We start from the raw sequence: 27,253 nt of genomic DNA, 5'->3' as shown, positions 1-27,253 counted from the left end.
TCCACCAGAATGCCCTTCTCGCCCCGTACAAACCTACCCATTACAAGGACCAACTCAACGTCACCTCCTCTGTAAGAGACTTTTCTGACTTCTCCCCAACCCAATTCAATGGAGGTCTTTTCTCTTATCCATGAATTCCTAAAGTCTTTCATCTACACTTTCTTCTCTCAGTTTCAACTTTGCTTCCTCCTCATTTTCAGATATAGTTTGTGACCATACCTGACTGTAAGCCCTTTGTAGGCAAGTCCTGCCTGGTGCATCTTCCTCTCAATGCCTAGTAGAGCTCAAAAGATGGATAGCAATGGAGACTGTCATGTGGAGACTGTCATAAAGAAGCGTGTGAGAGAGGAGTAGAAATTTGGGAGGGAAGAACCAGATGAAATGGTTGTTCTTGGCAGCCCAGAGTGAAGCAAAGTTCAAGGAAGGGTTGTGAGGTACAGCAGAGTGGGAGGATGGTTGGTTGAGGGCTGCCCCAGGGGATGAGGTTGGGATGATGCATTGGCGGTGGCAAAGCCTGGACCCACCACTTCACCCCAGGAAATAGATGCCGAGGCACAGGGACCCACTAAAGACTTTACCCACTCTCCAGATGGTGCAGAAACTAAATCCACCAAGATAAGCTAGGGTCCAGAGAGGGAAGGGCAAGGCTGAGAGGGAAACCGAGGGGCCAACCTCAACCCACCTTCCTGATTCCTGTGAGAGTATAGGCATGGCCTTCCACCAGCCCATTCTCCAGAATCTTCTCCTCCTGCAGAGACAAGAGAGGTCCTGATCAGTCTTCTGTTATGTACAGCTTATTCTTTGAGTTGTGGGAAGGCTGTTTGGCTGAAGCAGGGGTTTATGGAGAGAAGTGTGGGAGATAATCACACGGTATGGTACATTGCAGTTTTCAAAGCTCTTCGGTATCCATAGTCTCATTCCACCCTCTCAGTAAGTGAGCCATTCTGCAGTAATCATGTCATACCCTCCATTTTACAGAGGACAAACTCTATTTAGAGTTGTTGAGTCAACGTGTGAGGTGACACATTTGGCCATTAGTGAAGGCAGGGCTGAACTGAGGGCTTCCTACTCCTGTTCCATTGTTTCAATTGTTATCAAATAGGAAGTGGAAAGTGCCTTGCATGTAGCTGGCACTTAAAAATTGTTAGCATCCTTCTCTGCACATCATCTTCTTTTTCCTACTGCCTTGCCTGTCCTGAGGCCCCAACACTGCTGCTCTGGTTTTTTTGTTTTTGTTTTTTAAAACGGAATCTCTCTCTTGTTGCCCCTGCTGGAGTGCAAGGGTGAGATCTCAGGTTACTGCAACCTCCTCCTCCCGGGTTTTAGTGATTCTCCTGCCGCAGCCTCCCAAATAGCTGGGATTACAGGTGACCATCACCATGCCCGGCTAATTTTTGTATTTTTCAGTAGAGATGGGGTTTCACCATATCGGCCAGGCTGATCTCGAACTCCTGACCCCAGGTGATCTGCCCACCTCGGCCTCCCAAAGTGCTGGGATTACAGGCATGAGCCAATGCACCTGGCCTTGCTGCCAGGTGTGAACACCAGGACCTCAGCAGTAGGAGCTGGGTGGAGGTCCTGAGCTTATACCCAGATGAGGGTAGTGGTGGTAGATGGAGAGCATGGGTGCAGGAGAAGAGGCACATGGGTGCCAGTGGCAGCCCAGTCTCACCCCTGAGCGGGTCTGGCAGCCAATGAGGGTTCTGTTGTAGGTGGCTTTGATGAGGATGTCCCAGAGGTTGCCATGGGCTTCTGCCAGGTTGATGGTCATTGTCACCCCTCCAGTGAAGTCTACAAGAGCTTCAGACACCTGTCCTGACTGCAAGTCTTCATAGGAACCAGAGAGCCTGGCCAGGGAAGAAATAAACATGAGAAGAAAAAAGTATCATGAGTATTTATAATTTTATGTGGCCTCGGCATCCACTTTTAAATAGGAGTTTAGTTTTCTCATACCAAAAGCAGAGCTCAGGCAACCCTGACATAGTTTCCAATACCACACCCATCCTGAATGGCTCCAGCTGGTGGTCATAGATAAAACTTAGAGGCATCTCTCCTGCCTAGAAGACTGGGAACCCCTCTTTCCCACCACTTCCTTTAAATAGACCATTCAGACGTTTGCCTGAGAACTTAGTGACCGCCTGTCACTCACAGCGAGATCTGGAACTACTGCCTGCTTGCTTTGAACCCATCAGTTAAAGCTGCTTGCGGGAAACCTGTTGGGACAACACCCTGGACTCAAGAAAAGGTATGTGTCCACCACACGTCCATTTTCTCTTTCTGCCTGGGTCCCCTGACCTCCACATGCATGTGTGCGTGTGTGTGTGTGCATGTGTGTATGCGTGTGTGTGTGCACGTGTGTGTGTGCACGTGTGTGTGCGCGCGTATGTGGGTGCGTGCATGTATGTGCATGTGTGTGTGCGTGCATGCGTGTGCCTGTGTTTGTGTGTGTGTGTGCATGTGTGTGTGCGTGCGTGGTGTGTGTGCACTCCATGCATGCCAAGTACCCTCTAGGGTGTGTAGGTATGAAAAACTCTTAAACTTTCATATTGCAGTTGTGTCGTTGAAGCTGTGCCTACAATCCGACCTCTGATGATCAGGCCGCCCCACAGGGACCCAAGCAGGTGGATCCCCTGCTGCTACTCCTTCATCCAGGCCTCTTAGCTGCTGGGGACAGCAGTGATCAGCTAGGTTGAGAGGGTTTCATTCAAAACAAAAGGAAGGGGCATTTAAACTGTAGATTAGATGGTCCGAATGAGAAGCGAAGCCTTTGCTTAGGTTTTCTTTGGCTGTATCTTGCTACTCCTTCCTTCCATCCCAGGAGCAAAGGAGAGAATACACACTCAGAGCTCCTATCCCCCTTAATTCCATCCATTAGGGAAAGGCAAAACTCTTGAATGCAGGTTTAGATGAGGCGACCCCTACATAAAAGACTCTGAACACATTGTCACTTCTATGTCAGCTAAGACATGCCTCAGGATCTCATTTCATAAACTTTACCTGACTCCACTCCCCTCCCTCAACATTGAGAGAGATAAAAAGAAGTGATGGGAAGGGGGATATTTCTGCCGGTTTCTTACTTGGCATAGGCCTTTTCCAGAAGTGCTCCCCAGAACAAGTTCTTGTAGGTGGAGGAGACAAAGACCAGCTGGCCAGCCTCATTCACAGGCAGACGGTCATCGATCACCACAGGAACCCAGTTCCCGTAGTGCCAGAACTGGAGGGAGAGAGTGGCCCCGGGTGAATGAGGACTGCTACAGATGGTGATCAGCCCAGAAGGTGAAGACATGGTCCTCCAGGAACCCTTTCCCTATGGCTCCCTCTGGGCCGAGGACCCGGGAAGATACTCACCCAGAACCGGAAGATGCCAGCATACTTCTCAGTGAAACTCTGATTCAGGGGAACAACCCGGCTCAGGATGTCCTGGTGCAAGGTCAGAGCTTGCAAAGCAGCCAAGAACCAGCAGTCTCCTAAGTTAGACAGCACACAGCATCTGCATGAATCTACTGGGGACTTCATGCCTGCAGGAAATGCCCAGTCTCAATGGCTACCCTCTCTGGGCTTGTAGCCTAGTTTAGGAGAAGGGAATTATATACTGGGAAGGCGGATGATGAGTGTGCAGAGGTGGGGCTGGGAGCATTGGCTGAAATCCAACTTGACCCCAAAACCAGAGCCATGTTCCTGGACCAGCTTTTAGATTCCTGAATGCCCTATCCTCAGGAATTGAGACCTCAACGCCACTCTCTTTTTCCAAATCTTGCCTCCGAAACTGATTTATGTACTTCTGGGAAAGCCTCAACTCTTTGGGACTCCATTTCCCTGTCTGTGAAATGGGTATCACTGGACTTGGTTGGGCCTTCCTTGATGACCAATTTACTATTTTAAAAAGGTAGAGTTGAGGATAGATCTGCTTTGATCCTATTCTAGGGAGGCTAATGACTGCTGTCTCAAGAAGGACCCATTGTGGGAACTAAAATAGAGTGAGCACATTTCCCAAACTTAAAATTTAGAACTGTAAACTGGTAATGAGGACTATGTGAGGACTTAGGCAGGGTATGGCATTCCCACGCATCCCCAGAGGACCAGTTTTTATAAACCTCACGGCAAAGAACAGAGCATGTCCAGGTAGCGTTCAGGGTTTGCCAGTGAATAGCCATTTTGGGCCTGTCTCCAGTGGGGATCTCTGGCTTCTCTTCTTTATCATGCACTCCGTCTTGGCCAGGCCTGGCCAGCAGGCAGCCTAGTGTCTCTCTCCCGGGGCTGTGCAAACTTACCTACCATGCCCTGGCACAGATCCAGCCTTTTGGCCTTGGCAAAATAAAACTGGGGATTGCTGTGCAGCTCCTGGGGAAGATAAACAGAATTGTCATTCTGACCTAGAACAAAAAAGCTCCCGGAGCTACAGTGCCCACGTTTTCCCATACCCCAAAACTGGACTTATGGGGACAAAGATACAGAATATACGTGTGATCAGTGCTATCTCAGAAGATCTGGGATACAGAATTCTGTCCTTTGTATTTCTCATTCCTTCTTATAGCTCGTGTAAGTCAGAGCCCTGGAGAACTCTGTGTAGATATTGAGAAATAGCACTGATACCAAAAATGCCTTTTCTTAGAGTTTCTATTAAAAATGGAAACACTTTTATAGGAGGTATTTTCAGTTTTCCTAGATATCGTCTCTTTCTCTTTTTTCTCCCCTACTCCTCCTTCTTATTCCTGACCCCTAATATGATGGTCTCTTTGGCTTTTCCTGATGAGATGCAGCCTGTGGTGCGGTGGTAGGGGGGTGGTTTCTGCTCCGTGGCAAGATTTATATTCTCAGTCTTTGCGCGGACACAGTTTCCCCAAGTCAGGTGTAGAACAGAGTCTCTATGTCAGCAGTTCCCAGGATTTTCTGAGAGAAGTAGGATTTTGGCTGCCATGTAGTTTAGGAGGCTCACTGCAGAATTTTACACACAGTAGGGACTTCATAAGTCTGGGGCTGCAGGTATCGATGGTGATGGGTGAGTAGGGAAGAGAAAAGGAAAGTCTGTGGCACAGGCTTTACACTTTACCCTGTTTGCTAGCCGTGTTCCTGAAATCTTGTATGTAAATCAAGTTTCAGGGAGATGGATTACATTTGAACACATTAAGAAGTTGCTTTTTAAAGGAATTGATGTATTTTATAGAGTGAAGAATACTTTTGTAAAGTGATTAATAGCTTCTTAATTTACATGTTTCATGAGCCTGTTTTTTGGGGAGGAGGTTGGAGAGATGTTAAAATTTATCTCTCTGGCAGATGGTATTGGCTGTGACTCAGGAAGCCTTGCCATCTCAGATGAAGCTAAACGGTACCTTGATATATTTTTGGCTATAGCTGTTCTGCATATTTCTGGGCAGGACTGAGGGAGGGCTACATCTTAGACCACTCTCAAAATCACCCCTGGTTTTCTCCATCTGGAAAGTGAGAATGTGGGAACATACCCATTCCCTTCTCATGGAGATCAGTGACAGTAAGACCTGGTTTGATATTGTGAAATATATATTTGGTCTTCATTTGCTCAGTTTTCTGACACTCAGCTCCTAAAACCTTGGGAACCTCCAGAGTGATGAGTGTTCTTTGTATGCTAATGATTGACTGGTGACTGGTGGTCCCTAGGTAGCTTCAGGAGAGGGTCTGGTCATAGGAAAACCAAGGCAGGATTAGAAGGTTGGGACTTTCAGCCCCACACCCTGATCTCTGGGGAGGGGAGGGAAACTGAAGGTTAAGTTGATCACCAAAGGCCAATGATGTAATCAATCATGCCTAGGTAATAAGGCCTCCATAAAAACCCAAAAGGACAGGGTGTAAGGAGCTCTGGATATCTGAACACATGGAGGTCCCTGGAGGGTGGCACAACCAGGGAGGGCATGAGAGCTCTGCACCCTTTCCCCATGCCTTGCCCTATGCATCTCTTCCACCTGGCTGTCATCTGCATCCTTTGTAATACCCTTTATAATAAATCATTAAATGTAAGCGAAGCATTTCCCTGAGTCCTGTGAGCCTCCCTAGCAAATTAATCAAACCCAAGAAGGGGATCATGGGAATCACGGTCCTGATTTATGGCTGGTCGTGAGAAGTACAGGTCACAAGCTGGGACTTGTGATTGGCATCTGAAGTAGGGGCAGTCTTGTGGGATGAACACTCAACCTGTGAGATCTGACACCGTCTCTAGGTAGACAGTGTCGGAATTAAATTTCATTACAGAATACCCAGATGGTGGCTACCAGAGAATTGCTTGGCATGTGGGGAAAACCTCCTACACATCTGGTGTTAAAAGAGTGTGTTGTGTTGAGTGGAGAGGAGAGAGTAGGAAAAAGCCTGTTTTTTTCTCCCATATATCTTAGGCGTAGTATCTGAAAGCCCTAAACCCTGGGGCAGGAGGGTCTGGGCTGACACATTTTGCCTCACCGGGGGCCTCTTCCACTGCAGGCGGGGTGGCAGCTTCTGCAGCAGGGAGCCACTGCCGATGGAGCTCAGGGTGGCCGGGAAGCTGGTGTCTTCAAAGAGGCAGCCATTCCTCAGGCACTCTGCCAGCAGGGCCTCAAAGTCCTGTTGGGGTTGCTGTGGAGAGGTCCTCTTAGAGTACCTTGGCACCAGCTTCCATCCACATCGGAAAGATGGCCACAGAGACATGGCAGGTGGTGGGTACAGTCCTGTGAGTCTTCCTGAGGAGTCTCTGCTGCTCCTGAAATGGAGAGAGGATGGTCAGTTTCCTCACTTCCTGCTTGTGCTTTGCCATTGCCACAGAGAGGAGGGGAAGGATGGAGAGAATGGGAGCGGAGAAGTCAGCTGGTGAGAAAGAGACAGAAGCAGGTGGTTCGATTTTGTCCCAGAGAGTGGGTGTCCTTGAGCACTCGCTCAAGTGCTTGAGGACCTGGTGGGAGATCAGGGATCTTGTGGCAAAAGCCTACAGAAGGGAAAGGTCTCTCAAGCCTCAGGGCTGAGTCCTGGGCCCCTGACTGCACCAGTGTCACAGGGGTCCCTTCTGCTTAGTGGGGAGGCAGGAGAAGAGAAGTAGGAAGCTGGAGCTCAGTACCCTGGGCCAGAGGGTCCTGTGCCTGCCAAGGTAGTGGGGAGTAGTGGCTGCCTGCTCAGGCCTCCACCAGGTCTGCCAACTCCTGCCTCCCAGCTACAGACACACAGCATTCCTCCTGCTTCAATGTCCTCCTTATTCTTCCCTGCAAAACCTCCTCCTACATTATCTTTATTTTTTTTTTAATTTTTATTTTTTTGAGACAGAGTCTCATTCTGTTGCCCAGGCTTGAGTGCAGTGGTGCGATCTCGGCTCAGTGCAACCTCTGCCTCCCAGGTTCAAGTGATTCTCCTGCCTCAGCCTCCCGAGTAGCTGGGATTAGCAAGGCCGCAGGGGGTGCTGGGGGCCAGCAGACCCTGCGCAGGAACCTCCCAAGGACGTCTCTCCCATCCCGGGAGCCCCCAGCTGTGCTCTGGGTCGGGGGTAAAGCCCCAGGCTCTAGCACAGGGCGCATGGGTGTCTCACAGAAGGCCCCCACGGGTGGTTGCAGTCCCCAGCAGGGCTGCAGGTTGGCGTGGGCAGGCCGACAGTGCATCAGATACAGACCCCCGCTACCACACCCAGCTAATATTTGAATTTTTAGTAGAGATGGGGTTTTGCCATGTAGGCCAGGCTGGTCTCGAACTCCTGACCTCAAGTGATCTGCCCGCCTTGGCCTCCCAAAGTGTTGGGATTGCAGGCGTGAGCCACCATGCCTGGCCTACATTCTCTTTAAAAAGTAACCCTTCCTTGAAGACTTTCTTGCTAATGTAAAAGGCGGAAAAAAAATCACACACACATATTTTGGCAAATACCAACAGTTGCCGATACGTGCCCATTCTCCCCTTTCCCTGGTTAACAGAATCCCTGTTTTGATAACCCAGCTACAAAACTTGATTTCCTGGAGCTTCTTGCAGGACAGGTTGGCTACACAATATAGTTTTTCATTTTACAGTTGCATAACCACCAATCTTATCTAGCCCCACCCCCACCCTGACCCCCCCATTTTTCAGGTGTTACAACTGAAACCTGTCCATTCATTCACCAAAAATTTTACTGGTAACTTATCATTTGTCAGGCTTGAGCTAGGCACTGCTCACATAAGACAGTCTGGGCCCTCATGGCTCTTACAGTTTAGAGGGTGGGAGAGCGGGAAGGGTTAAATGATCTTCCTGGTGCTATACAGGGAGATTTTATAAGGGGTGTATCCAGAGCCCAGAGCCCTGACTCCCATAACAGTGTTCAGCTCTCAGTGCTACAAACTGCCTATTACATCCAGCACAGTGTTTGGGACAGAATGTATACACACTAAAAGTAACTCACAAACATGCTTATACCGAGTGTGAGTTCTCCCTCATGGCTGTAGAAGTGACCTGGGGTCCTCTCCATTTGTCAAGGTCCTGCCCATCCCCCAAAGTCTAACTTGAGTCCTTTCCCCAGGAAGCCCTCCTTGAGTGCCTGGAATTCGCTGAGATCCCCTTATTCTGTCTATTGACCCATTGTCTACCTCATTGGGCACCCTGCCATCTTGGTGCTTCTCAAATTATCACTAGTGAAGGGCCTATGTTCTTTTATTTCCAATTTGTCATAGAAATTTAACAAAAATGAATAAACATGAACATAAAATTTTAAAAGATATATAAAGTCAAGCCCCTCTTTAAGATTTTTTCAGGTCAGGTGCAAGGGCTCACATCTGTAATCCCAGCATTTTGGGAAGCCAAGGTGGGCAAATCACTTGAGCCCAGAAGTTCGATACCAGTTGGGGCAACGCGGCAAAACTTTGTCTACATAAAAATACAAAAATTAGCTAGGCATGGTGATGCATGACTGTAGTCCTAGCTACTTGGGAGGCTGAGACAGGAGGATCACTTGAACCGGGAGGTAGAGGTTGCAGTGAACAGAGATGGTGGCACTGCACTCCAGCCTGGGCAACAGAGCAAGACTCTGTCTCAAAAAAAAAAGTTAGATTCAACAAAAATTAAATTAAATTTAAATTATTTGATCAATTGCTATAAAAGTTTCTAAACACTTGCTCTCAGTTTTGTAGGTAGCTCATCAAGCACTGCTAGTGACCAGTTGGTGGAGTGGCCCCACTGTGACTCTGCTCTGAGTGATGTATGCACAGAAGCCTCTTCTGCCTAATGGCTTTTGAATCCTCTGCAGGACTGGCACTGCTAGAATGTTGTTTGTCTCACACCCTTACCCCTGAGAGCTGAGGGCAGTCGATTCCTGGCTATTCTTATTTGTCACGGGTGCCTGTGTACTTCCTGGGGGAAGACCCAGCCCTCTTCTAACCCAGGTCAGAGACTCAAAAACTGTTACTCAGGTCTTGTGTTTTTCTCTGCAGTTTTTTGTCCTAATGTGGATGAGTAGGCAAAGCTTCCCCCAGGCTTATCCCATTTTCTTCCCAAGAAGTTTCTTCTACCAGCTGTACATTTGTAAACAAACTTGAGGCCTCACAAAGGCAACGTCTCCCTTTTTGCCCCTTCAAGCCTCTACAACAATCCTTTACTGCTTGTCCTGTGAAAAATGATAGAGGGTCCCCTGGCTTCAGAACCTCACTCAGGCTCATGCCTTCCTTACCAAGTGCTGGGTCACACTTGGATTCCTCTTCAAGCCTGCAAATACTACATCTCGTGACAAGCACAGTACATCATGGGCTCAGAAGCCAAAACGCCCATCACAGGTTCCTCTCACCCTCCAAAGTTTAGAATGAGGCCACACGTGTGCGTGCACACACATACACACACACACACAATCTTATTTTTAAATAAGTATTCCTAAGTCACCTTAGGGAGAATATAGGCCCAGATGAAACCAGTTGGCAGTTCTTGCATGTTTCCTATATATTACAAACCATGGATGAAATTGGCTCATTTCCAGATTGGCACAGCTCTCTACAAAGGGCCAGATGGGTCTAGGTCATATTTGGAAATTCATTTTGACTATTGTAAGTGAGCAGCGTTGGAGCAGATCCACAAAATAAGACTATGCAAATAGATAGGTGAAGGCTAATGGGGCTCAAGCTATTTAAGAATGTGCAGCCTAAAAGCATCCTCCATGGGCCTCAGCGTTCTTTCCTTGGCTCCCCATAAGCTGCTAGGCTGTTCTGCGGTGGTTTGCATGTCAGCATTATTATTATTTTTTATTAGAGACAGGGTCTCACTCTGTCACCCAAGCTGGAGTGCAAGGACACAATCATAGCTTACTACAGCCTTGAATTCCTCTGCCTCAGCCTCCTATGTAGTTAGGACTACAGGTTCATGCCACCATGCCCAGCTAACTTTTTTTTTTTTTTTTTTGTAGAGATGAGGTCTTGCTATGTTGCCCAGCCTAGTCTCTAACTCCTGGCCTCAAGCGATCCTTCCACCTCAGCTTCCCAAAGTGCTGGCATTACAGGCATGAACCACACTGTGCCTGTCCAAAATTTATTTAGACTCAGGAAGTAAACAGAGAGTCAGGCTTTGATCTTCACTTCTTCCATACTGGCTATTCTCCCCTTATCTATAGATGCTGGGTGCTAGGGAGGGCGTTATGATGGTGAGAGGTGTCAAATAACCTGGTGCTCAGATAACCTACGTGCCTTGATCCAAAGGAGGAGGCCTTTGAATGCTAACTGGCTTGTGACCATCAGGAGCATCACCAGACAAGACACCTGGGGATACACCAGCCAGCAGCGCAAACTCCAAACCCTAATCCTTATATACAGGCAGGGTTCCTCGTCTCTCCTGATAACCCTCTGCCTATTTAATATGTTAGTGTTTATTAAAAGGTAAATGGGAACATTTCAAATGTGGGAGAAGGAACAGACTGTAGATACACCTTGTGTCAAAATTTACTCCTTCAGTTGGGTCTCAGTGGTATTTCAGTAGCCAGTGTGAGCAGGATGACAGGAGCCAGCTGTGCACATCTCTTCCCAAGTCTTTATTCCATCATGCCATGTTAATACCTTGTAACTGGCCATCGTGGGAGTGTCCATACCATGGAACGGGTAAATGCTACAAATCAGAGCTACTTGGCCTTTAAAAAAAAAAAAAAAATTGAGAGCTAGTTGTTGAATACTACCAGCGCAGCACTGGTCAACCTTAAGACAGCAGATTGCCTGGTCCTATGAGGTTGTCCACCTGGAAGTTTCCCTGTTGTCCAGGAATATAGAGTCCATAGCCACAGGTGAGAATCTGTGAAGGCTTTACAAAGGGTGGTCTTACAACTCATTCGGAAAGAGAGGTTGATATCAGTGAAAACATTGACTCTCACAAACTGGACAGAAATGAATACTATATCTCTGCCATTAAAAGTTCAGTCAGGGCCGGGAGCAGTGGCTCACACCTGTAATCCCAGCACTTTGGGAGGCTGAGGAGGGCGGATCACAAGGTCGGGAGATCAAGACCATCCTGGCTAACACGGTGAAACCCCGTCTCTACTAAAAATGCGAAAAAAAAATTAGCCGGGCGTGGTGGCAGATGCCTGTAGTCCCAGCTACCCGGAAGGCTGAGGCAGGAGAATGGTGTGAACCTGGGAAGCAAAGCTTGCAGTGAACCAAGATCACACCACTGCACTCCAGCCTGGGCAACAGAGCGAGACTCCATCTCAAAAAAATAAAAAATAAAATAAAAGTTCAGTCAGACTTCAGGTTTTTATACATTTGTTCTAATCACTTTAAAGTCAGGAGAATTAGTTTTCACTTAGCTATGAGTTGACTTGTTTTCATTTTAAAATCCAAATAACATATATTTATTGCAGAAAAATCAAGGGAAAGAAAGGAAATATAAATTACCCATATTTCCACTACTCAGTGAGGGTCATAGTTAACATTTTAATGTATATTTTTAGAGAAAATTTTCTATGCTTAATTATTTTTCTAATGAAAGTGAATATAGTATTATACATTGTGTTTTTTACTTTTTTTACTTGACAATATCTAATGAACACTTGCCTTTGCCAATAAGTTGAATATACAAGAACGTATTTAATTATTGCAAAGCATGCCAAATCATAGGTCAACCAAAATTTGTTTTTAAAATCTACTGTTTCTGGAATTTCATGTTATTTCTTCTTTTTCACTAAACAGTGACAGTATTACTAGAGTTTAACTATGTCTTTGAGCACATCCTAATTATTTTCGTAGGATAAATTTGAGCTAGAATGAAATTTATTTAACCTAAGAAAAGATATTTACTAAAAAAATCTAGAGGAACACCATACTTTCTGAGGAAAGATAAAAGATACTTCCTTAAAATAAACAGAAGATAAGAATGGTGATTACTACAATTCTTAATAACTTTTAATTGTAATTCCTAGTTAAGCCAATAAAACAGAAAGAAGAAAGAAAGAAAAAAGAAAGAAAGAAGAGAGAGAAAGAGAGGGAGGGAGGAAGGCAGGAAGGCAGGAAGGCAGGAAGGCAAGAAGGCAGGAAGGCAGGAAGGCAGGAAGGAAGGAAGGAAGGAAGGGGCAGAAAAATCAAAGCAAAAAAATGACTATTATTCACAGAAGAGATTATTTTACATGTAGAATATCTAAGAAAATATTTTTTAAAAACTATAAGAAATAACAGAATTCAAGAAGGTCAGTGAATACAAGTTAACTACACTATACAGAAACTCAGTGGTATTCTTTTTAAAACAGCAAGAACTAACTAGAAAATGTATTAGGAAAAAAAGATCTATTCTTCATAGTGACTCAGGTTACTAGTTTGAGTAACCTGGTGCCATTAATCAAATACAGGAGTCAGTTAGAGGTTCTGTGAGCAAAATGATTTTAGATATAATCATTATAAACAAAGACACATCTCCAATGAAGTTGTGCATAGATCATGGCCTCAATATTATTAAACGTGCACGCGCGCACGTGCGCACACACACACACACGCACACACACACACACACGATGGGAAGAAAACATATATAAATAAGATTATGAACTATCTCTGGATAATGTGACTAAGACATTTATTTTACTTTATTAGACTTTTCTATATCTTCTGGACTCCTCAATTAGTATGTATTACTTCTATCATGAGGAAAAAAATGTGTTTAATAAAAACACAATATTAAAAAAAAGCAAGTCAGTAGTTACCTGGGGCTAGGAGAAGGAATTGCTCAGGAAGGAGTGCAAAATAACTTTTGAGGTAATGGAAATGTTCTATATTGACTGTGGTGGTTGCATCTGTATATTTTTTCATCAAAACTCAATGAACTATGCACAACACACTTAAAAACATGGCCAGGCACAGTGGCTCAAATCTGTAATCCCAGCACCTTGGGAGGCCAAGGCGGCAGATCACTTGAGGTCAAGAGTTCAAGAACAGCTTGGCCAACATGGCAAAACCCCATCTCCACTAAAAATACAAGAATTAGCTGGGCGCCGTGGCGGGCGCCTGTAATCCCAGCTACTCAGGAGGCTGAGGCAGGAGAATTGCTTGAACCTGGGAGGTGGAGGTTGCAGTGAGCTGAGATCCCGCCACTGCACTCCAGCCCGGGTGACAGAGTAAGACTGTCTCAAAAAAAAAAAAAAAAACACCACGTGGTACATGTTTATTATATATAATCATGCCTCAATATAGTTGATTCAAACTAAAATTTTAAATTTATATAGAAAAACCAGGGGATCTGTCTGATTCCTGTCCCACTGGCATCATCATGATGAACTACTGCCTTGATTTGGAATAATAAGATCTGCCCAAATCCTGGCTTTCTTTGGTGGTGGCTACTTTTTCAACCATCTCTGAAGCAGTTGAGAATTGTGGGCTCCATTTTAAAGCGGGAAAAACTGAGACTCTAAGAAATAGAAAGGAATTTCACCAGAGTACAAAAATAGGAACTAGTTCCCAGGGGTCCATTCAGTGTCCTGAGTCCCTGCCCTGATGTTCAGTTCATTCACATGTTTACTGAACACCTACTATGTGCTAGACACTATGTCTCAGACTGGGAACATAACACCTGGCCTTTGATCAACCTATAGAGGTAGAGTCAGGTCTCTGGAAAGGAAGCAAAAGAAATAAGTACCATGCACTCACGCACATGAACCTGTAAGAAAATCCTCCTGGGGGATGATGGATTTCCAGAGAACTCTGTCTGGCATCTTGCCGCAACCCACTAAGTTGTCTCAGGCAAAATTGGAGTAGAAACCTAGGCTCTTTGTACAAGACTCCGTCTACATGATAAAAAGCACCGATTGAAAAATGATCAATTCCCTCCTCTCGACAGTCGGAACAAAAGAACAAGACTAACTATAGGCTTTGCCTGATTTGTCTTGAGCAGGGATTGTACTTCTTTTGTGTAATAGGCGGTGTGCAGTGGCCATGGAGTGCTAGGTTTGGAATTAGAAAACCCAGAAGGCAAGTGGGTTTGCCACCTCTTCCCCGTGTGCCCGTGCGCTGACTCCTCTATCCTCTCTGAGCTGGCTTCCTCACCCTCAATATGGGATGACATGTACTGTGCCTACTCTCAGAACTCAAAAGAGATAACCGTGTGAAAAGACTTGACAAAAGTCTAAAGTAGGAGTTGGCAAACTACAGCCTGGATAAATAAAGTTTTACTGAAACTACAGCCACATTACCTGTCTGGTATTGTCTGTGGCTGCTTTCGCATTACAACAGCAGAGTTGAGTCATTGCCACAGAGTTCTTAGGGGCCACAGGCCTAAAATATTTACTATGCCGTCCTTTACAGGCAAAGTTTGCTGAGCACTGCTCTAAAGCACTGTTTAACCAGGTAGATTGCTGTTGCAGGGCTAGGCACAGGGGTAAGCTGCAAGTAGGAACTCACAGATTAAAATGTGGTTGGTTGAATCCATCATTAAGAATTTATCTTAATGAAACAATTTTATCTCTAATTGATTCGTTGACTTTTTAATAGACCCTTAACATTTACAGTTACATTCATGTCTCAAAACACTTGCAAATGTGGCCTGCAGTTTCTCTCTGCTAAAGTTTCGCATCTAATCCCTTATTTAGATGTGATAACATCAGGCATTCCTGGGCAGTTTTCAGGTGGTTCTGTGGTTACTGATTATGAACAGGAAAACAGCATATCATGTACATATCATGACCTGTTCGTAAAAGATGAAATGATTTTGTAATGTTAATGGTTTGAAAGGCTTTAAATTGTTTTTCTTTTACTGTTTAGACATCTGTCTGCATTTAGATCGAGTTTCTAACAGAAAACCCGAAGCATGATTCTTCATTTATTAGAGCAGACATTTGCCTTTCAGTAAACGATGACGAATGTGGCCCAACTATGAGTTCTTGAAGGCAAGAATGGTATAGGCTTTTTTAAATCTGTATTCCCAGACGTGATCATTCATGATATAGTCACATAATACCATGAATAAACAGATGCTTGATAAATGCTGGCCAATTGACTCACTGACAGAGGGATGGATGTTTCTTCACTTGGAAAATGTAAAGAACAATAAAGCATGCCCTCTCCTCCCCTCTTATGAAGCTGAACTGAGATAAAGGAAGTTGAAAACTTCCTGTGAACTGTCAATCACTTGGCTGCTCTTCTGGTGTCTGATCACATTGCTGGGGCCTGATTTAGGTTGAGGGAGCCTCTTTAACATTCTTCCCCTCCAAAATGCTCATCCAGGTTTGCCTTAGGGCTCCTCTCCTGGGTGGTATGTGGGATCCACGTCAAAGCAACCTGGGGACGTAAAACCAAGGTCAGACCTAAAAGAAAAAAGGAGTCTCCAAAGGGAACATGCACCTTGGGAGAAGGTGGGGGAGAAGAGGCAGGAAGTCCCTTAACTGGCAATGCTGTGGTGGGCGTCCCCTGGGCTGACTGCATGCCTCTATGGAGGTCTAAGAACTTGGCTGGTGGAGCTCCCTACTCACCCCCAGCTGCCCCACTTCCATGTGACTTTATGAGACACTGCATAGCCACAAATCTTTTCAGAGAAGAAGACTCCTTGGAGCATGGGTGTGCACCTTGAGTTGCCATGACCTGCACACAGCTTTCCCTGAGCAAAGGAACATCCACTCGGCTTGTGTGGAAGTTGCACCCTGGCGTCACTCATTGCAGCTGAACCAAATATGAGGCTAGAAGGAACTTAGTGGTCATCCAATTCAGTGCCCCCATGTACCGACAGGACCTCTGAGCAGTTCCAGGGAGTCATGGCCCACTCAGCCTGACTGTTGAGGGAGCCCTGGGGCATCTCTTCTCTCTGGCACAGGCACATCCTCTTTGTACAGCCTCCTCCTAAACTACAACTTCAGTGGAGTCACTCTGTTCCTCTCCAGCTGCCCTGCTCTGACACTTTCCACCCCAAGAGGTAGCGGCACCCTAGTCTGAGAGTCTTCCCCTACTCTTCTTTTTCTATCCATTCCCACACTTTTAAAGAGCCAACCCTTCTGATTTTTCAAAACAAAATATCAAACGATTCTGAACATTTGACAACACATTTGGATAGGAAAGAGTTTTAAAGCAGATGTAAATTCGTTCCTTTTATTTTTTTGCAGGGGCATTTGCATCTTCAGAGAGTCATGGAATTTGAGCTAGATGAGCGGTCAGACTGAGGTAGCTCTTCTCCTCTGATCCTGCATTTACCATAGGACTGGCCATTTCACATCACACCCTCAAAACCACACAGCTCATGGCCAAATGGCCAGGCTCTTGGTGTGTTAGTTCCTTTCTGTGTAAACAAACCCCCGCCACACACCCTCTGCTCTGTCCAAACTTACAAAGGAGATGTCGCTTCCTCCTGACCCCCTCTGCCTCAAATCTCCCTCATCCTTCAAAGCTCAGGGCAAATGTCCCCTCCTCTCCAGAGCGTTCTCTGGAAACCTCTTGTCTTCTCCTTGTGGGGCTTTCCTGCCCTTCGCTCACACTCATGAACTGGGGAGAGGTTGCTGGTTAACAGCCCCCTCCTCTCCCAAGCCCACTCCTGGGCTGGAAGACTTGGCCGGTCATTTTAGGCTCTAATTAATGCTACTCTAGAAGATCAAGGTATGCAGTGAAAAACCCAGGCAAACTTTTGGAAAAAGTAAGTCAATTAGAAACATCTTTAAAAAAAAAAAAAGAAACTATTTGACAGTAAATACTATAGCTCAACATATACAAACTATATGATACGATTCCATTCCTGGTTATTACCCAATAGAAATGCTTAAATTTATGCACCAAAAACATGTACAAGAATACTCACAACAGAAATATGCAAAATATCCCCAGATGAAACTACCCAAATGTCCATGAACATGTATAAATATTAATAATAGTGATATCCATTTATACAATGAAATACTTCACAGCTCTGAACAAACAAGAATTACATGCTGCAATACAAATGAGATTCACAAACAATATTGAGTAGAAAAAATCCAGACACAAAAACTCTTTGATTCCATTTACATAACTTTCAAAAGTGACAAAACCAATCTATATGTTAGAAATTAGCTTAGTGGTTACCTTTGAGGTCGAGCAATCTATCACCAAACCAATTATACCACTGATAGTTACATCAATTCCATTCCTTTTCTATAGCTTGTTTTGATGGTCAGGAGAGAGATTTACAAGGGAGTTTGAAAAGTGGGAGAATCAATTCATTTAAACAAGGTTTTATTGCATACTTCCCCATGGGCCAGGCATTGCCCTAGATGGTAGGGTGTGTACGGATGGATTAGACAGAATTTCTGCCCTTGAGGAAGTCACAGTCCAACGACCAGGCTCACACTCTAGAAAGGGCCCTCACTCTTCAGCATGAGGTGCCCACTCTGTGAAATGGCCAGTACCTAACTCATCCAAGAATTCTCCCCATAGAAAGTCAAAGGTACCCCTCACCCTATCAGGCCTGGAAGATGTACCCAGGCTGAGAAACTTACCTACCACCCACCAAAACATTATCACCCTGTGCCTCTATAGGAGAGGGTTATAAGCTGAACTGAGAGCCGACTGCCTCGCTCCGGAGTCCTCCAGAGCCTTGATAAGTGATTTCCAGTGTCCATAGGCCAGCAGACCACTCAGACAAGGGCAATTTCAAGATTTCTAGTCTAGGCAAGGGCCGTGCCAAGCACCACACTGACAGCTATCATTTGAGGCACAATTTCACTCTTACAGTGTGGTCACCGTCCCAGTGTGTTCTTCACATCTAATTTCATAGAGGAAGTCAGCCCAACCTCACTGCTTATTAGAACCAGAGAGCAGTCGGCCTTCTTGACTCTGAGGATCCCATAAGGCCTCAGTGATGAGCTGGCTGCCCCCAGATTCCCTCTCACCAGCAGGCTCAGGAGACCATTGGGATGGCCTGTGTTCTGGGAAATGACAGCACCTAGCAGCATATAACTCTACCAAATGACTTTGAGAGAAACCAGAGCTGGAGGGACCTCAGAAATTACCCAGGCCCAAAGATACTCCCATCTTTTTTTTTTTTAATGAGGAGATTGGGGCCAAAGGGCTGAAGTCTATTCCTCAAGGTCACACTAACAAGTGATGGCAAAACTGAGGACAAAATTGAAATCTCCAGACTCCAGGGCTTTTTCTGTATACACTCACCTGCAAAGCTCAAACCAGGAGAAGCAAATATGTTCCTCTCACCTTCTAAACCCAGACCCTGTAGAGTCTCATAGGGCCTCCGGGCTAACTTGGACCCACCCTTGGAACTAAAGAAATGTACCTGCACAGGAGATTTTGCTTCTTTAAGTGCCTGAGCAGGCTGTAATCCTGGTGCAGTCAGAAGCATGCAGCCTGAGACCACCTCTTATATATGGGACCTTTCTACACATGGCGTTTGGCCAAGAATTTGTGACCCCACCTCCCAGGACCTTGGTTCATCCCCATCGTGTGTTCTCTGGAAGGGAGTGGAGTACCCAGGGCTTTGTGACTGGATTACACAAATCCAATTATTTCTTTAGAACACCACACAGAGAAAGCCTGTTCCAGTAATGCCTTAATGAGAGAGAGTTAGTCATCTTCTCACTTCCAACCCTGGGGTGTGACCTAGAAAAGCATTTCACTGCAGGAGCACATGACCCCACTTGCTCACCTCCCCACCACTCCCAGGACACCAAAGAACCAAGACAGAGATTTCTGTACATCCTTATGTTTAAACTAACATTGACAGAAGCCTGGAAAATATTTTCAAGAGGTGGCTGTGGGTTTTCTTTTATGGTTGTCAGAATCTGATGTAGCCCTCAGGGATGTTTCCTGCTAAGGAGGAAATTCGTGGTTCATTTGTGCTATTGAGATCGCTCCCTCTTCCTTCCCAACCTACTTTCCAAATCCCCCATTTTGGCCATCTGGGACTCAGAACATTGACCTCCCATTGGTTGCCTCCTCACAGTTCACCTTGGGTCCCGTTGCTGCAAATCTGGTTGTTCTTCCCTTAAGCATTTCCTAGCCCTCCTGTGTTTGCTCTAGACTTCTTCACTCCCTCCCCACCACCATCCCCAAATTCTTCTCCTAGGCTCCCACCACCACTTGCACAGATTTTCATCATAGCAGCTTAGTCGGTTCTGGCTTTCCTGACTCCACGCTTGCACACCTAGGATCCCCAGAACCTAGAACCATGCCTAGTACCCAGGAGGTGCTCAATATGTGTCAGTGGAATCAGAGTCCCTTCCCTGTGGAAATCCTCTGTCCTCTTCCTCCCCACCTGCTTGTTGGCCTTTGCCTTGACTCTAATCTCTCCAACTCAATCATTTTGTGTGATTATCACTCCACCCATTTTATTAGTACTGATAAATTAACTAATATTGATAACAATAGCTAACATGTTTTGAGCACTTATGACATGCCAAGCACAATGCTAAGCACATTGCATGCAGAATCTCATGGAATCTTCACAACTTTGTGAGGTAGTGCTATTATTATCCACATTCTACAAAAAGAAAACGGAGGCACAGCATGGCAACTCGCCCAAGATAACCACAGCCGGTAAACAGCAGAGATGGGGCTAAAGTCTCAGGGTGTCAGGTTCCACTAGCTTTTCCTCGTCTTTGTCAAGGAATTGTCTCCCTGCCACCGTCAAATCAAATCCAAAGCTTTCTTCCTGAGCTAAACGCTCTTTGGAGCCTTCCCCCTGCCTCATGTGCCAAATAGCCACCCTTTCTCACACGGGACTGAAGGTGTTATGGGGATAACAGAAGCAGTGGATTTGGGTAGACCATTATTATTACTGATCTGTCTCCCAGACATAACCTTTTCATTTTCAACTCTTCATCCTGGCCCTTAGTAATCTTCCCCCTTCTATTCATCATCGTTTCAGGGGCTCCAGGTGGGGGGCTTCTGCTCCTCTTGGGACAGCACCTTGCACCTGGCACAGGGCTGGGCTCACTCTATCTCTAAGTTGTTGTTATGGTCATCGCTGGGCTTATCATAAATTGTGCTGTGGATTCACAGAGCCACCCAGATGCAGAGGGTAAGGCCCAAGGGCCATTTCCTCCCGTGACAACTCTTGAAAGTTATTGTCCTGGGTGACAGGAAACAGATGGCCAGGGAGGCTCACTAGCCTTGCACAGCAGCACTGTGGCCTTTTGACATCACAGAGGTCATACATCCCTTCCCCAGGCTTCCGATTATCACCCAAGACAGACTAGTATGCCTGAGAAAAAGGCGGTGAAGTCAAGTGCATCTGGTGATGAGCCTTCTGTCTCTGCAAGGCACAGGCAGTCCTGACCCACAGTGGGCTGTGGACCAGAAGTGGGTGGGCAAGTTTGTGATTTATGACCAGAAATTTACTTTCCTGTGGAAACCAGATTTTAGGAGTGGTGAATTTCCCAGAAAGGCTTTGGTGGGCTTCACAAGCTCAGGAGCAGTAGAACTGGAGCACTTGCTAGAGTTCTAAGTCCTGGAGACAAAGAAGAGGGAAATGTGTTCCTCGGCTAGTGGCGCAGTGGAGTATTGGAGAATGAGGGTTGGCTTGAGAGTCAGAAACACAGATGCAGGTTCACTAACTTTGTGAAGCTGGGCAAGCCATTTCCTCTTTCTGGGACTCAATCATGTGAAACACGGTTATGATCGTCATCTCTCTACTTTCTGTTACAACACATTATGATTCTGTTTGGGACCAGCCTTGAGCGAACATTCAAAGGAGGTCAAATGCATCTGGGGCACCTTCAAATGTCCTACTTCCCACTTATTCTAGAAGAGTCCAAGTGCCCTAAATAATCTGCTTCTCCCACAAACCTAATTGCTCTCTAAAGTTTCTCCTTCCTTTCCCTCTAATCAAAATTCTTATTCCTTCAGGGTATGGGAAAGCAATCAAATTGAATTCCTGACGTCTCACTACTGTGTGAATAGCTTACAAGTCCTTAACCTCACCATAATATTTGCATTTTTTAAAATAGAAAACTCCTTTTCCAAATGAATCCCTGATAGTTGGAATTTGGGGCACTGAAATAAAAAGTTAAAAAAATCCAGTTGAGGAATAAAATAAGTACTGAGATAGTAAATAATGACTGCTCCAAGGTGACCCTTCATGGGCATGCAGGTTATTTATGGGGTTTCATTAGACTCACGTTAAGGAACAAGTAAAACTGTTTTGTATCCAACACAACTGTAAATAAGAAAAACTACTGAAACGCCTATGGCTAAGCTCTAACCATTGATTCTCCCTTTTGCCAATATAAGAGTAAAGCGAGAAAGTCATGGGGTAGCATTACCCTGGCCAGGGTTACTTCTGGCAGCCCCACAGACAGGGGGATGTCAGGCTGTGGTGGCTACAGCAGCACCAAAACTTCATAAAACTAACTGATGGCCAGGCGCGGTGGCTCACACCTGTAATCCCAACACTTTGGGGGGCCGAGGCAGGTGGATCACGAGGTCAGGAGACCAGCCTGACCAACAGCCTGACCAACATGGTGAAACCCCAACTCTACTAAAACTACACAAATTAGCTGGGTGTGGTGGCACACATCTGTAATCCCAGCTACTCAGGAGGCTGAGGCGGGAGAATCACTTGAACCAGGGAGGCAGAGGTTGCAGTGAGCCAAGATCATGCCACTAACCAACAAGTCATGCTCTTCCTTGATGTTTTTTTCCACCTGATTTTTGTTCGTTTGGTTACACATTTTCAAAACCAGGATCCAACAAGGAAAAGAGAAGGGCTTTGATTTGTGAGTGGGAGAAAGGACAATAACAAGTTCAGAAGAATGAATGGAGAAATTGATGATTCCATATATAACTTTCGAGCATTAGAAATTTATCCAAGAACCAAAATAATAAAAAGAGGCTTTGTGGGGTAGCTCATAAATGAAAAGTCATCGCCATGGTTTCAAAGTAAATTCCAAGACCTAAGTTATTAAATCCTTCACATTCACAATATTTTTAGAATGTCATAGAAAAATATTCTTTAAGAAATTCACTATGAAGTTTGAAAAATAAACACAGACAAGCTATTTTCTCAACAGAAGGGTGTTTCCCTAAGTTATCAGAGAGCTAATTAAAATTTCAAGAACATTTATTCATAACAAATAATTTGAGTGAACTCTGATTGACAAGGACTGCTCTGTCTGGGGAGGGCTTGGGGACAGTGCTGTGAGCCATGCCAATCAGGGAGGCAAGGCAGGTACAGTGCATGTTTCTTATTTTCTGCCTCTATTTTAATTGTGTACTTGGCATTGTTTAATGGGTCCAAATCAATATACTACTAAGGAACATATTTCTAACCATTCTCTTCCTGATCCTTTCTTTGTTCCTGATATCATTTTCTCCAAGTGTCTCACAGTTTTACCTTCGTTCATCTGCCTTTTTGGGGTTTGGTTTTTTGGTTAAATTTTGGCTTTGTTTTCCTCCTGACCTGTAAACTACCTATCTTTCTTGGCAGAAAATGTATTTGGATTTGCCATGGTGATGCTCATGACAGGGAACACTGATTGCCAGGGAGAACAGCGTGGTTTCTGCATTTCCTTCCAAGAGACAGTTGCAAGGCTTCTGTTTCATGTCATTGGGGTATAGTTGGAAAGACGCCCTGATGGTAAATAAACCATGACTAATTTCAAGGATAGAAAAGTGAGTAAGACATTGCGACTGATGCCCAGAAGATGCAAGAAAAGAGGTACAAAGTACCCTGAAGTCAGCAGCACCCCACCCAGAGTGAGGGCTCTAGCACAGTTGCCAACGTAGCAGCCCCAATTCCTGGGAGTTTTTCACACACAACCCTCTGAAGCAATGTATCTAGCATGGATGCATCAGGTCTGCCAGTCAAAGGAATCCCTCACCTTAATAACTATGTCAAATAGCCATCCTAAGGCTTGCATTATCTTAAAATAGAGGGATTCTCTATATACAGAAAATAACACACTTTTATGGAGTTGTGTGGGCAAAAGTTTTCAATAGAACACGGAAGAGACTTATGTTGAAATGCATTTTCCTCCTACGGTTCCAAGGAAAGGTTTATCTGTGCCTTTCAAAGCATAAAAGACCAAACTTCCCCTCAACTGAAAAGCATGATATCTAGTAAGTCTTTGAGTCTGGGCTTTTTAGAAAGAAGAAGCAGCTCTGAAAACATTAGTTGCTTAGGTGGCCTTCATACCTGGGCCTCCCGAACACACAGCACCCTTCACTTTGACCTGCCCTCTCTGGAATTATGTGGAGTTTGCATCCTAGAAAGAGCTTACGTTTGGAGCCAGATTAGCCTGCGGTTTGACCCCGATGCTACTCCTCACTAGTTGGATAGCCTCAAGACGGCAACTCACCTCTAAGAGCCTCAGCGTTACCATCCACAAAATGGGAATGATAGATACTTTATATGATTAGTGGAAAAATTCAATTGTTTGTTTTGTAATGAATATAAAACATTTAGTCCAGGGGCTGGTACATAATATGCACTCAATACATTTTTTGAAAATCATAATTGTGATTATTCACTAATGATTGTATTTGGTGCTTACTGAGAGGTTTTTGAGAACCTTTTAACCCCTTGGACTTGGTGTGATTGGTCTATAGGATATCCAAGTGAAAGTGTCAGAAATAGATCTGGAGTTCAAAGGCATTACAGAGTGAATGTTTGCATCCTCCCAAAATTCACCGGTGGAAATCCTAACCCCCAATGTGATCACATTAGGAGGTGGAGTCTTGTGGAGGTACTTAGGTCATGAGGGTGGAGCAATGAATGGGATTTATGAATCGGAGTTATGAATGGGATTAGGGCTCTTATAAAAGGGACCCCAGAGAACTCTCCTGCCAACTTTCTGCCATGTGAGGGTACAACAAGAAGTTGGCAACAAGCAACCTGGAAGAAGGCTTTCACCAGAGCCCAGCTATGTTGGTGCCCTGATCTTGGGCTCCAACCTCCAGAGCAGCAAGAAATAAATGTCTATTGTTTATAAGCCACCCAATCTACAGCATTTTGTCATAGCAGCCTATACTGACTAAGACAAAAGGAGAAGTGTAAACTGGAGACAGGAATGTTTAAGGTTATCAGCATGCAGATGCAGAAACGGAAATCTTGCAAGTGGGCAATATCACGGTACTAAATTGCTTATCTTTGGCTCACCCTCTATCCAGAGTTTTCACCAGCCCATGTGACAGCCCTTCAAATGTAACTTTCAAATTTTTAGCTCCTTAAATTATTCACATAACACAGTTTAGTATGACCAGTTCCCTCACTGTTAAATATGTCCCATCAGACCACATCTGGAGCACATCAGTCAGTTCAACATCCTACCCCTCAGAAAGACAGTGACACCTCCCTTACTCTGCCTCATTTTAAGTACTAAGCTTCTGTTTCTTTTTCTTTCTTTCTTTCTTTCTTTCTTTCTTTCTTTCTTTCTTTCTTTCTTTTTTTTTGAGATGGAGTCTTGCTCTGTCACCCAGGCTAAAGTACAGTGGGGCAATCTCGGCTCGCTGCAGCCTCCGCCTCCCAGGTTCAAGCGATTCTCCTGCTTCAGCCTCCCAAGTAGCTGGGACTACAGGCGCCCACCACCACGCGTGGCTAATTTTTTGTATTTTTAGTAGAGATGAGGTTTCACTATGTTGGCCAGGCTGGTCTCGAACTCCTGACCTCGTGATCCACCTGCCTTGGCAGTACCCAAAGTACTGAGATTACAGGCATGAGCCACCAAGCCTGGCCACTTCTGTTTCTTTATCTGGGAGAATAATGACATTTTGAGCTGTCACTGTGCAAATGAAATGAAGTCATCTGTGTAAGAATACTTAGCGTAACACCTGACATATGACAGGCTCTCCATCAATGTTGATAGTCATTTTTTCCTATGTTTGTTTTCATACAGCCTGAATCCCATCGTCATTTTTCGCAACTACATCTTGGTATTGATCCACATTGCGTGTGTCATCAGTTAAATCTCTTGTCTCTTTAACATGTGAATTCTGTCCCATCCTTTAAAGGAAAAGCCTTTTGAGAAGAGACTGGGGCAGTGCTTTAGTATTCTTGTGGCTCTCAGTAGAGAACTCCTCAAACTGACTGCTTGCTCCTGAGACTCTTCTATGGTCTCAGCTTCCATTGATGGCACCACCATCTACCCAGGCTCCCAGGAAAGAACACTCAGTACATAACACACATATACATTTACATATGAAGGCCTCCATATACATACAAATATATATACGTCTGTTAAAGCTGAGAAGATACTACATACCAGATGCTTCGCTTTGGTAGAATATTTTTTTTATCCAGCCAAAAGGAAAAAATAAGTGTTGAAAGAGATCATCACGCCCAAGCCAAGGCGTGAAGAAGTTGAGGTGGGGAGAGAAAAAAGAATCCAGACAGGTACCGGGATATCATTGAAATCATGAACAAAACAAGAATGTTCACAACTTTGTTATTTTCAACATTGTTCCAAAAATTCTAGCCAAAATATGAAATATGCATTACAAACCAACATAGTATTAATAAAAAAGAAAAGCTCTGGTTGATAATCTTTATGTAAGTAGAAAAACAAAGAATAAACTAAAATAAGTAGTAAATAAAATAACTATATATATTGTTTAAATTAATGGGATTCCTATATATAACAATAACCAATTAGAAGGTACCATAATAGAAATATCTCATTTGTAATAATAATAAACTATAAAATATCTGAGAATAATCAAGGAATGTTTTTGACCTATTTGAGGAGAACTATAAAAAGTTTATAGAGACATAAAAGATCTGTGAATAAATAGACAGTCATGTCATACTCCTGGAGGGAAAGATTAAGTATTAAAAATATGTCATTCCTAAAATTAATTCACAGTTTTAATGAGATTCTGATTAAGAGATCCCAATAATTCTGTTTTGTAGGAGAGAGAAGAGACAAGGAGAAGGTAATTGGCAAAACATTAAAATTAACTTGGATTAGACACAGACAAAAGGTTAATAAATGTCCTTACTGTAAAAATTAAAAACTCTTTCAAAACAATAAGAAAAACACTAAATGCTTTTAGAAAAATGAGGAAAAAAATAGACAATCAGAAAAATATAAATGGTTAATAAACAATTTCAACATTTTTTCATAATAAAATATATACTGATTTTTAAAAGTCTGTCATTTCTCACTTCCCAAATTGATGGATATTTTAAAATAATAAGCTTTAAATTTTTAAATGAGAGATAACTACATTTTAATAAAATGAAAATATTTTAAAATAATAACATACAGGGCTGGAGTGAGAGAAAAAATGTAGGAACTCTGATATCATTGTGGTAAGTATATAAATTGATGTGCCTCTTTTGGAAAGCAATTTGGTGATAAGTATCAAAAGCATTAATAATATTCCCAATAATTTCATTTATTAAATATATACAAAGAAAATAAAACCATGGATGAATATTTACGCACAAAAATGTTCATCATTCAATGATGATCACAGAAACAGAATAGATAACTCTGAAATAGAACTTTTATTATTGTTGACAATGATTTTGCAAATGACTTATCTGTCCATTATTGAATATAGTTAATTAGATTAAAGAATTTCCATATGGCTGAATATTAGCATTCATTTCAATTTAATTATTGGAATATTTTTTCAGGATATGTAAAAACACTGGTGGTATGGTGTTGACTGGGGGAAAAGATCAGATGGTAAGTTAAATATAAGTGCACAAAAGAAAAGATTGAAGCAAAATTACCCCCAAATTTTCATAATACCTTTCAATTGGAAAACACAAAAGACAGAAAGAGGGAGAGGAGGAGGAAGACAATGATGAAAACAAGAAGAAAGTGAGAATATCTAAGAAATTTTAAAAACCTACTAGTAAGGGAGGGCAACTATTCATACCAGATATTAAAATTTATCAGAAGTTGTTGTAATTTAAATAGCATAATACTAATTTAGGCAAACAA

General features: G+C 44.0%; 1 protein-coding gene across 2 annotated transcripts in view; it reads right to left on the bottom strand.

Annotated features, from left to right (window-relative positions):
- The window catches only part of CAPN14 (calpain 14), a 59,193-nt gene that overhangs the window by 23,716 nt on the left and 8,224 nt on the right, over positions 1-27,253 (bottom strand). Inside the window, exons 1-7 of one of the 2 annotated variants that reach the window (XM_003262703.2) lie at positions 18,640-18,693; positions 6,427-6,703; positions 4,272-4,341; positions 3,349-3,467; positions 3,078-3,214; positions 1,673-1,847; positions 683-745 (exon numbers count right to left, since the gene is read on the bottom strand). In XM_003262703.2, the coding sequence (XP_003262751.2) occupies positions 683-745; positions 1,673-1,847; positions 3,078-3,214; positions 3,349-3,467; positions 4,272-4,341; positions 6,427-6,651 (789 nt within the window). In that variant the 5' untranslated portion in view covers positions 6,652-6,703; positions 18,640-18,693. Of the gene's footprint in view, positions 1-682; positions 746-1,672; positions 1,848-3,077; positions 3,215-3,348; positions 3,468-4,271; positions 4,342-6,426; positions 6,704-18,639; positions 18,694-27,253 lie in introns of those variants that run through there. The other variant, XM_003262704.2, reaches the window with a different exon arrangement.

The sequence above is a fragment of the Nomascus leucogenys genome, chromosome 19 (genome assembly GCF_006542625.1).
Source record: "Nomascus leucogenys isolate Asia chromosome 19, Asia_NLE_v1, whole genome shotgun sequence".
In the NCBI taxonomy this organism is placed as follows: domain Eukaryota; kingdom Metazoa; phylum Chordata; class Mammalia; order Primates; family Hylobatidae; genus Nomascus; species Nomascus leucogenys.
The sequence above is the reverse complement of the archived record's forward strand: the minus strand, read 5'-3'. Positions and strand labels throughout refer to the sequence as shown.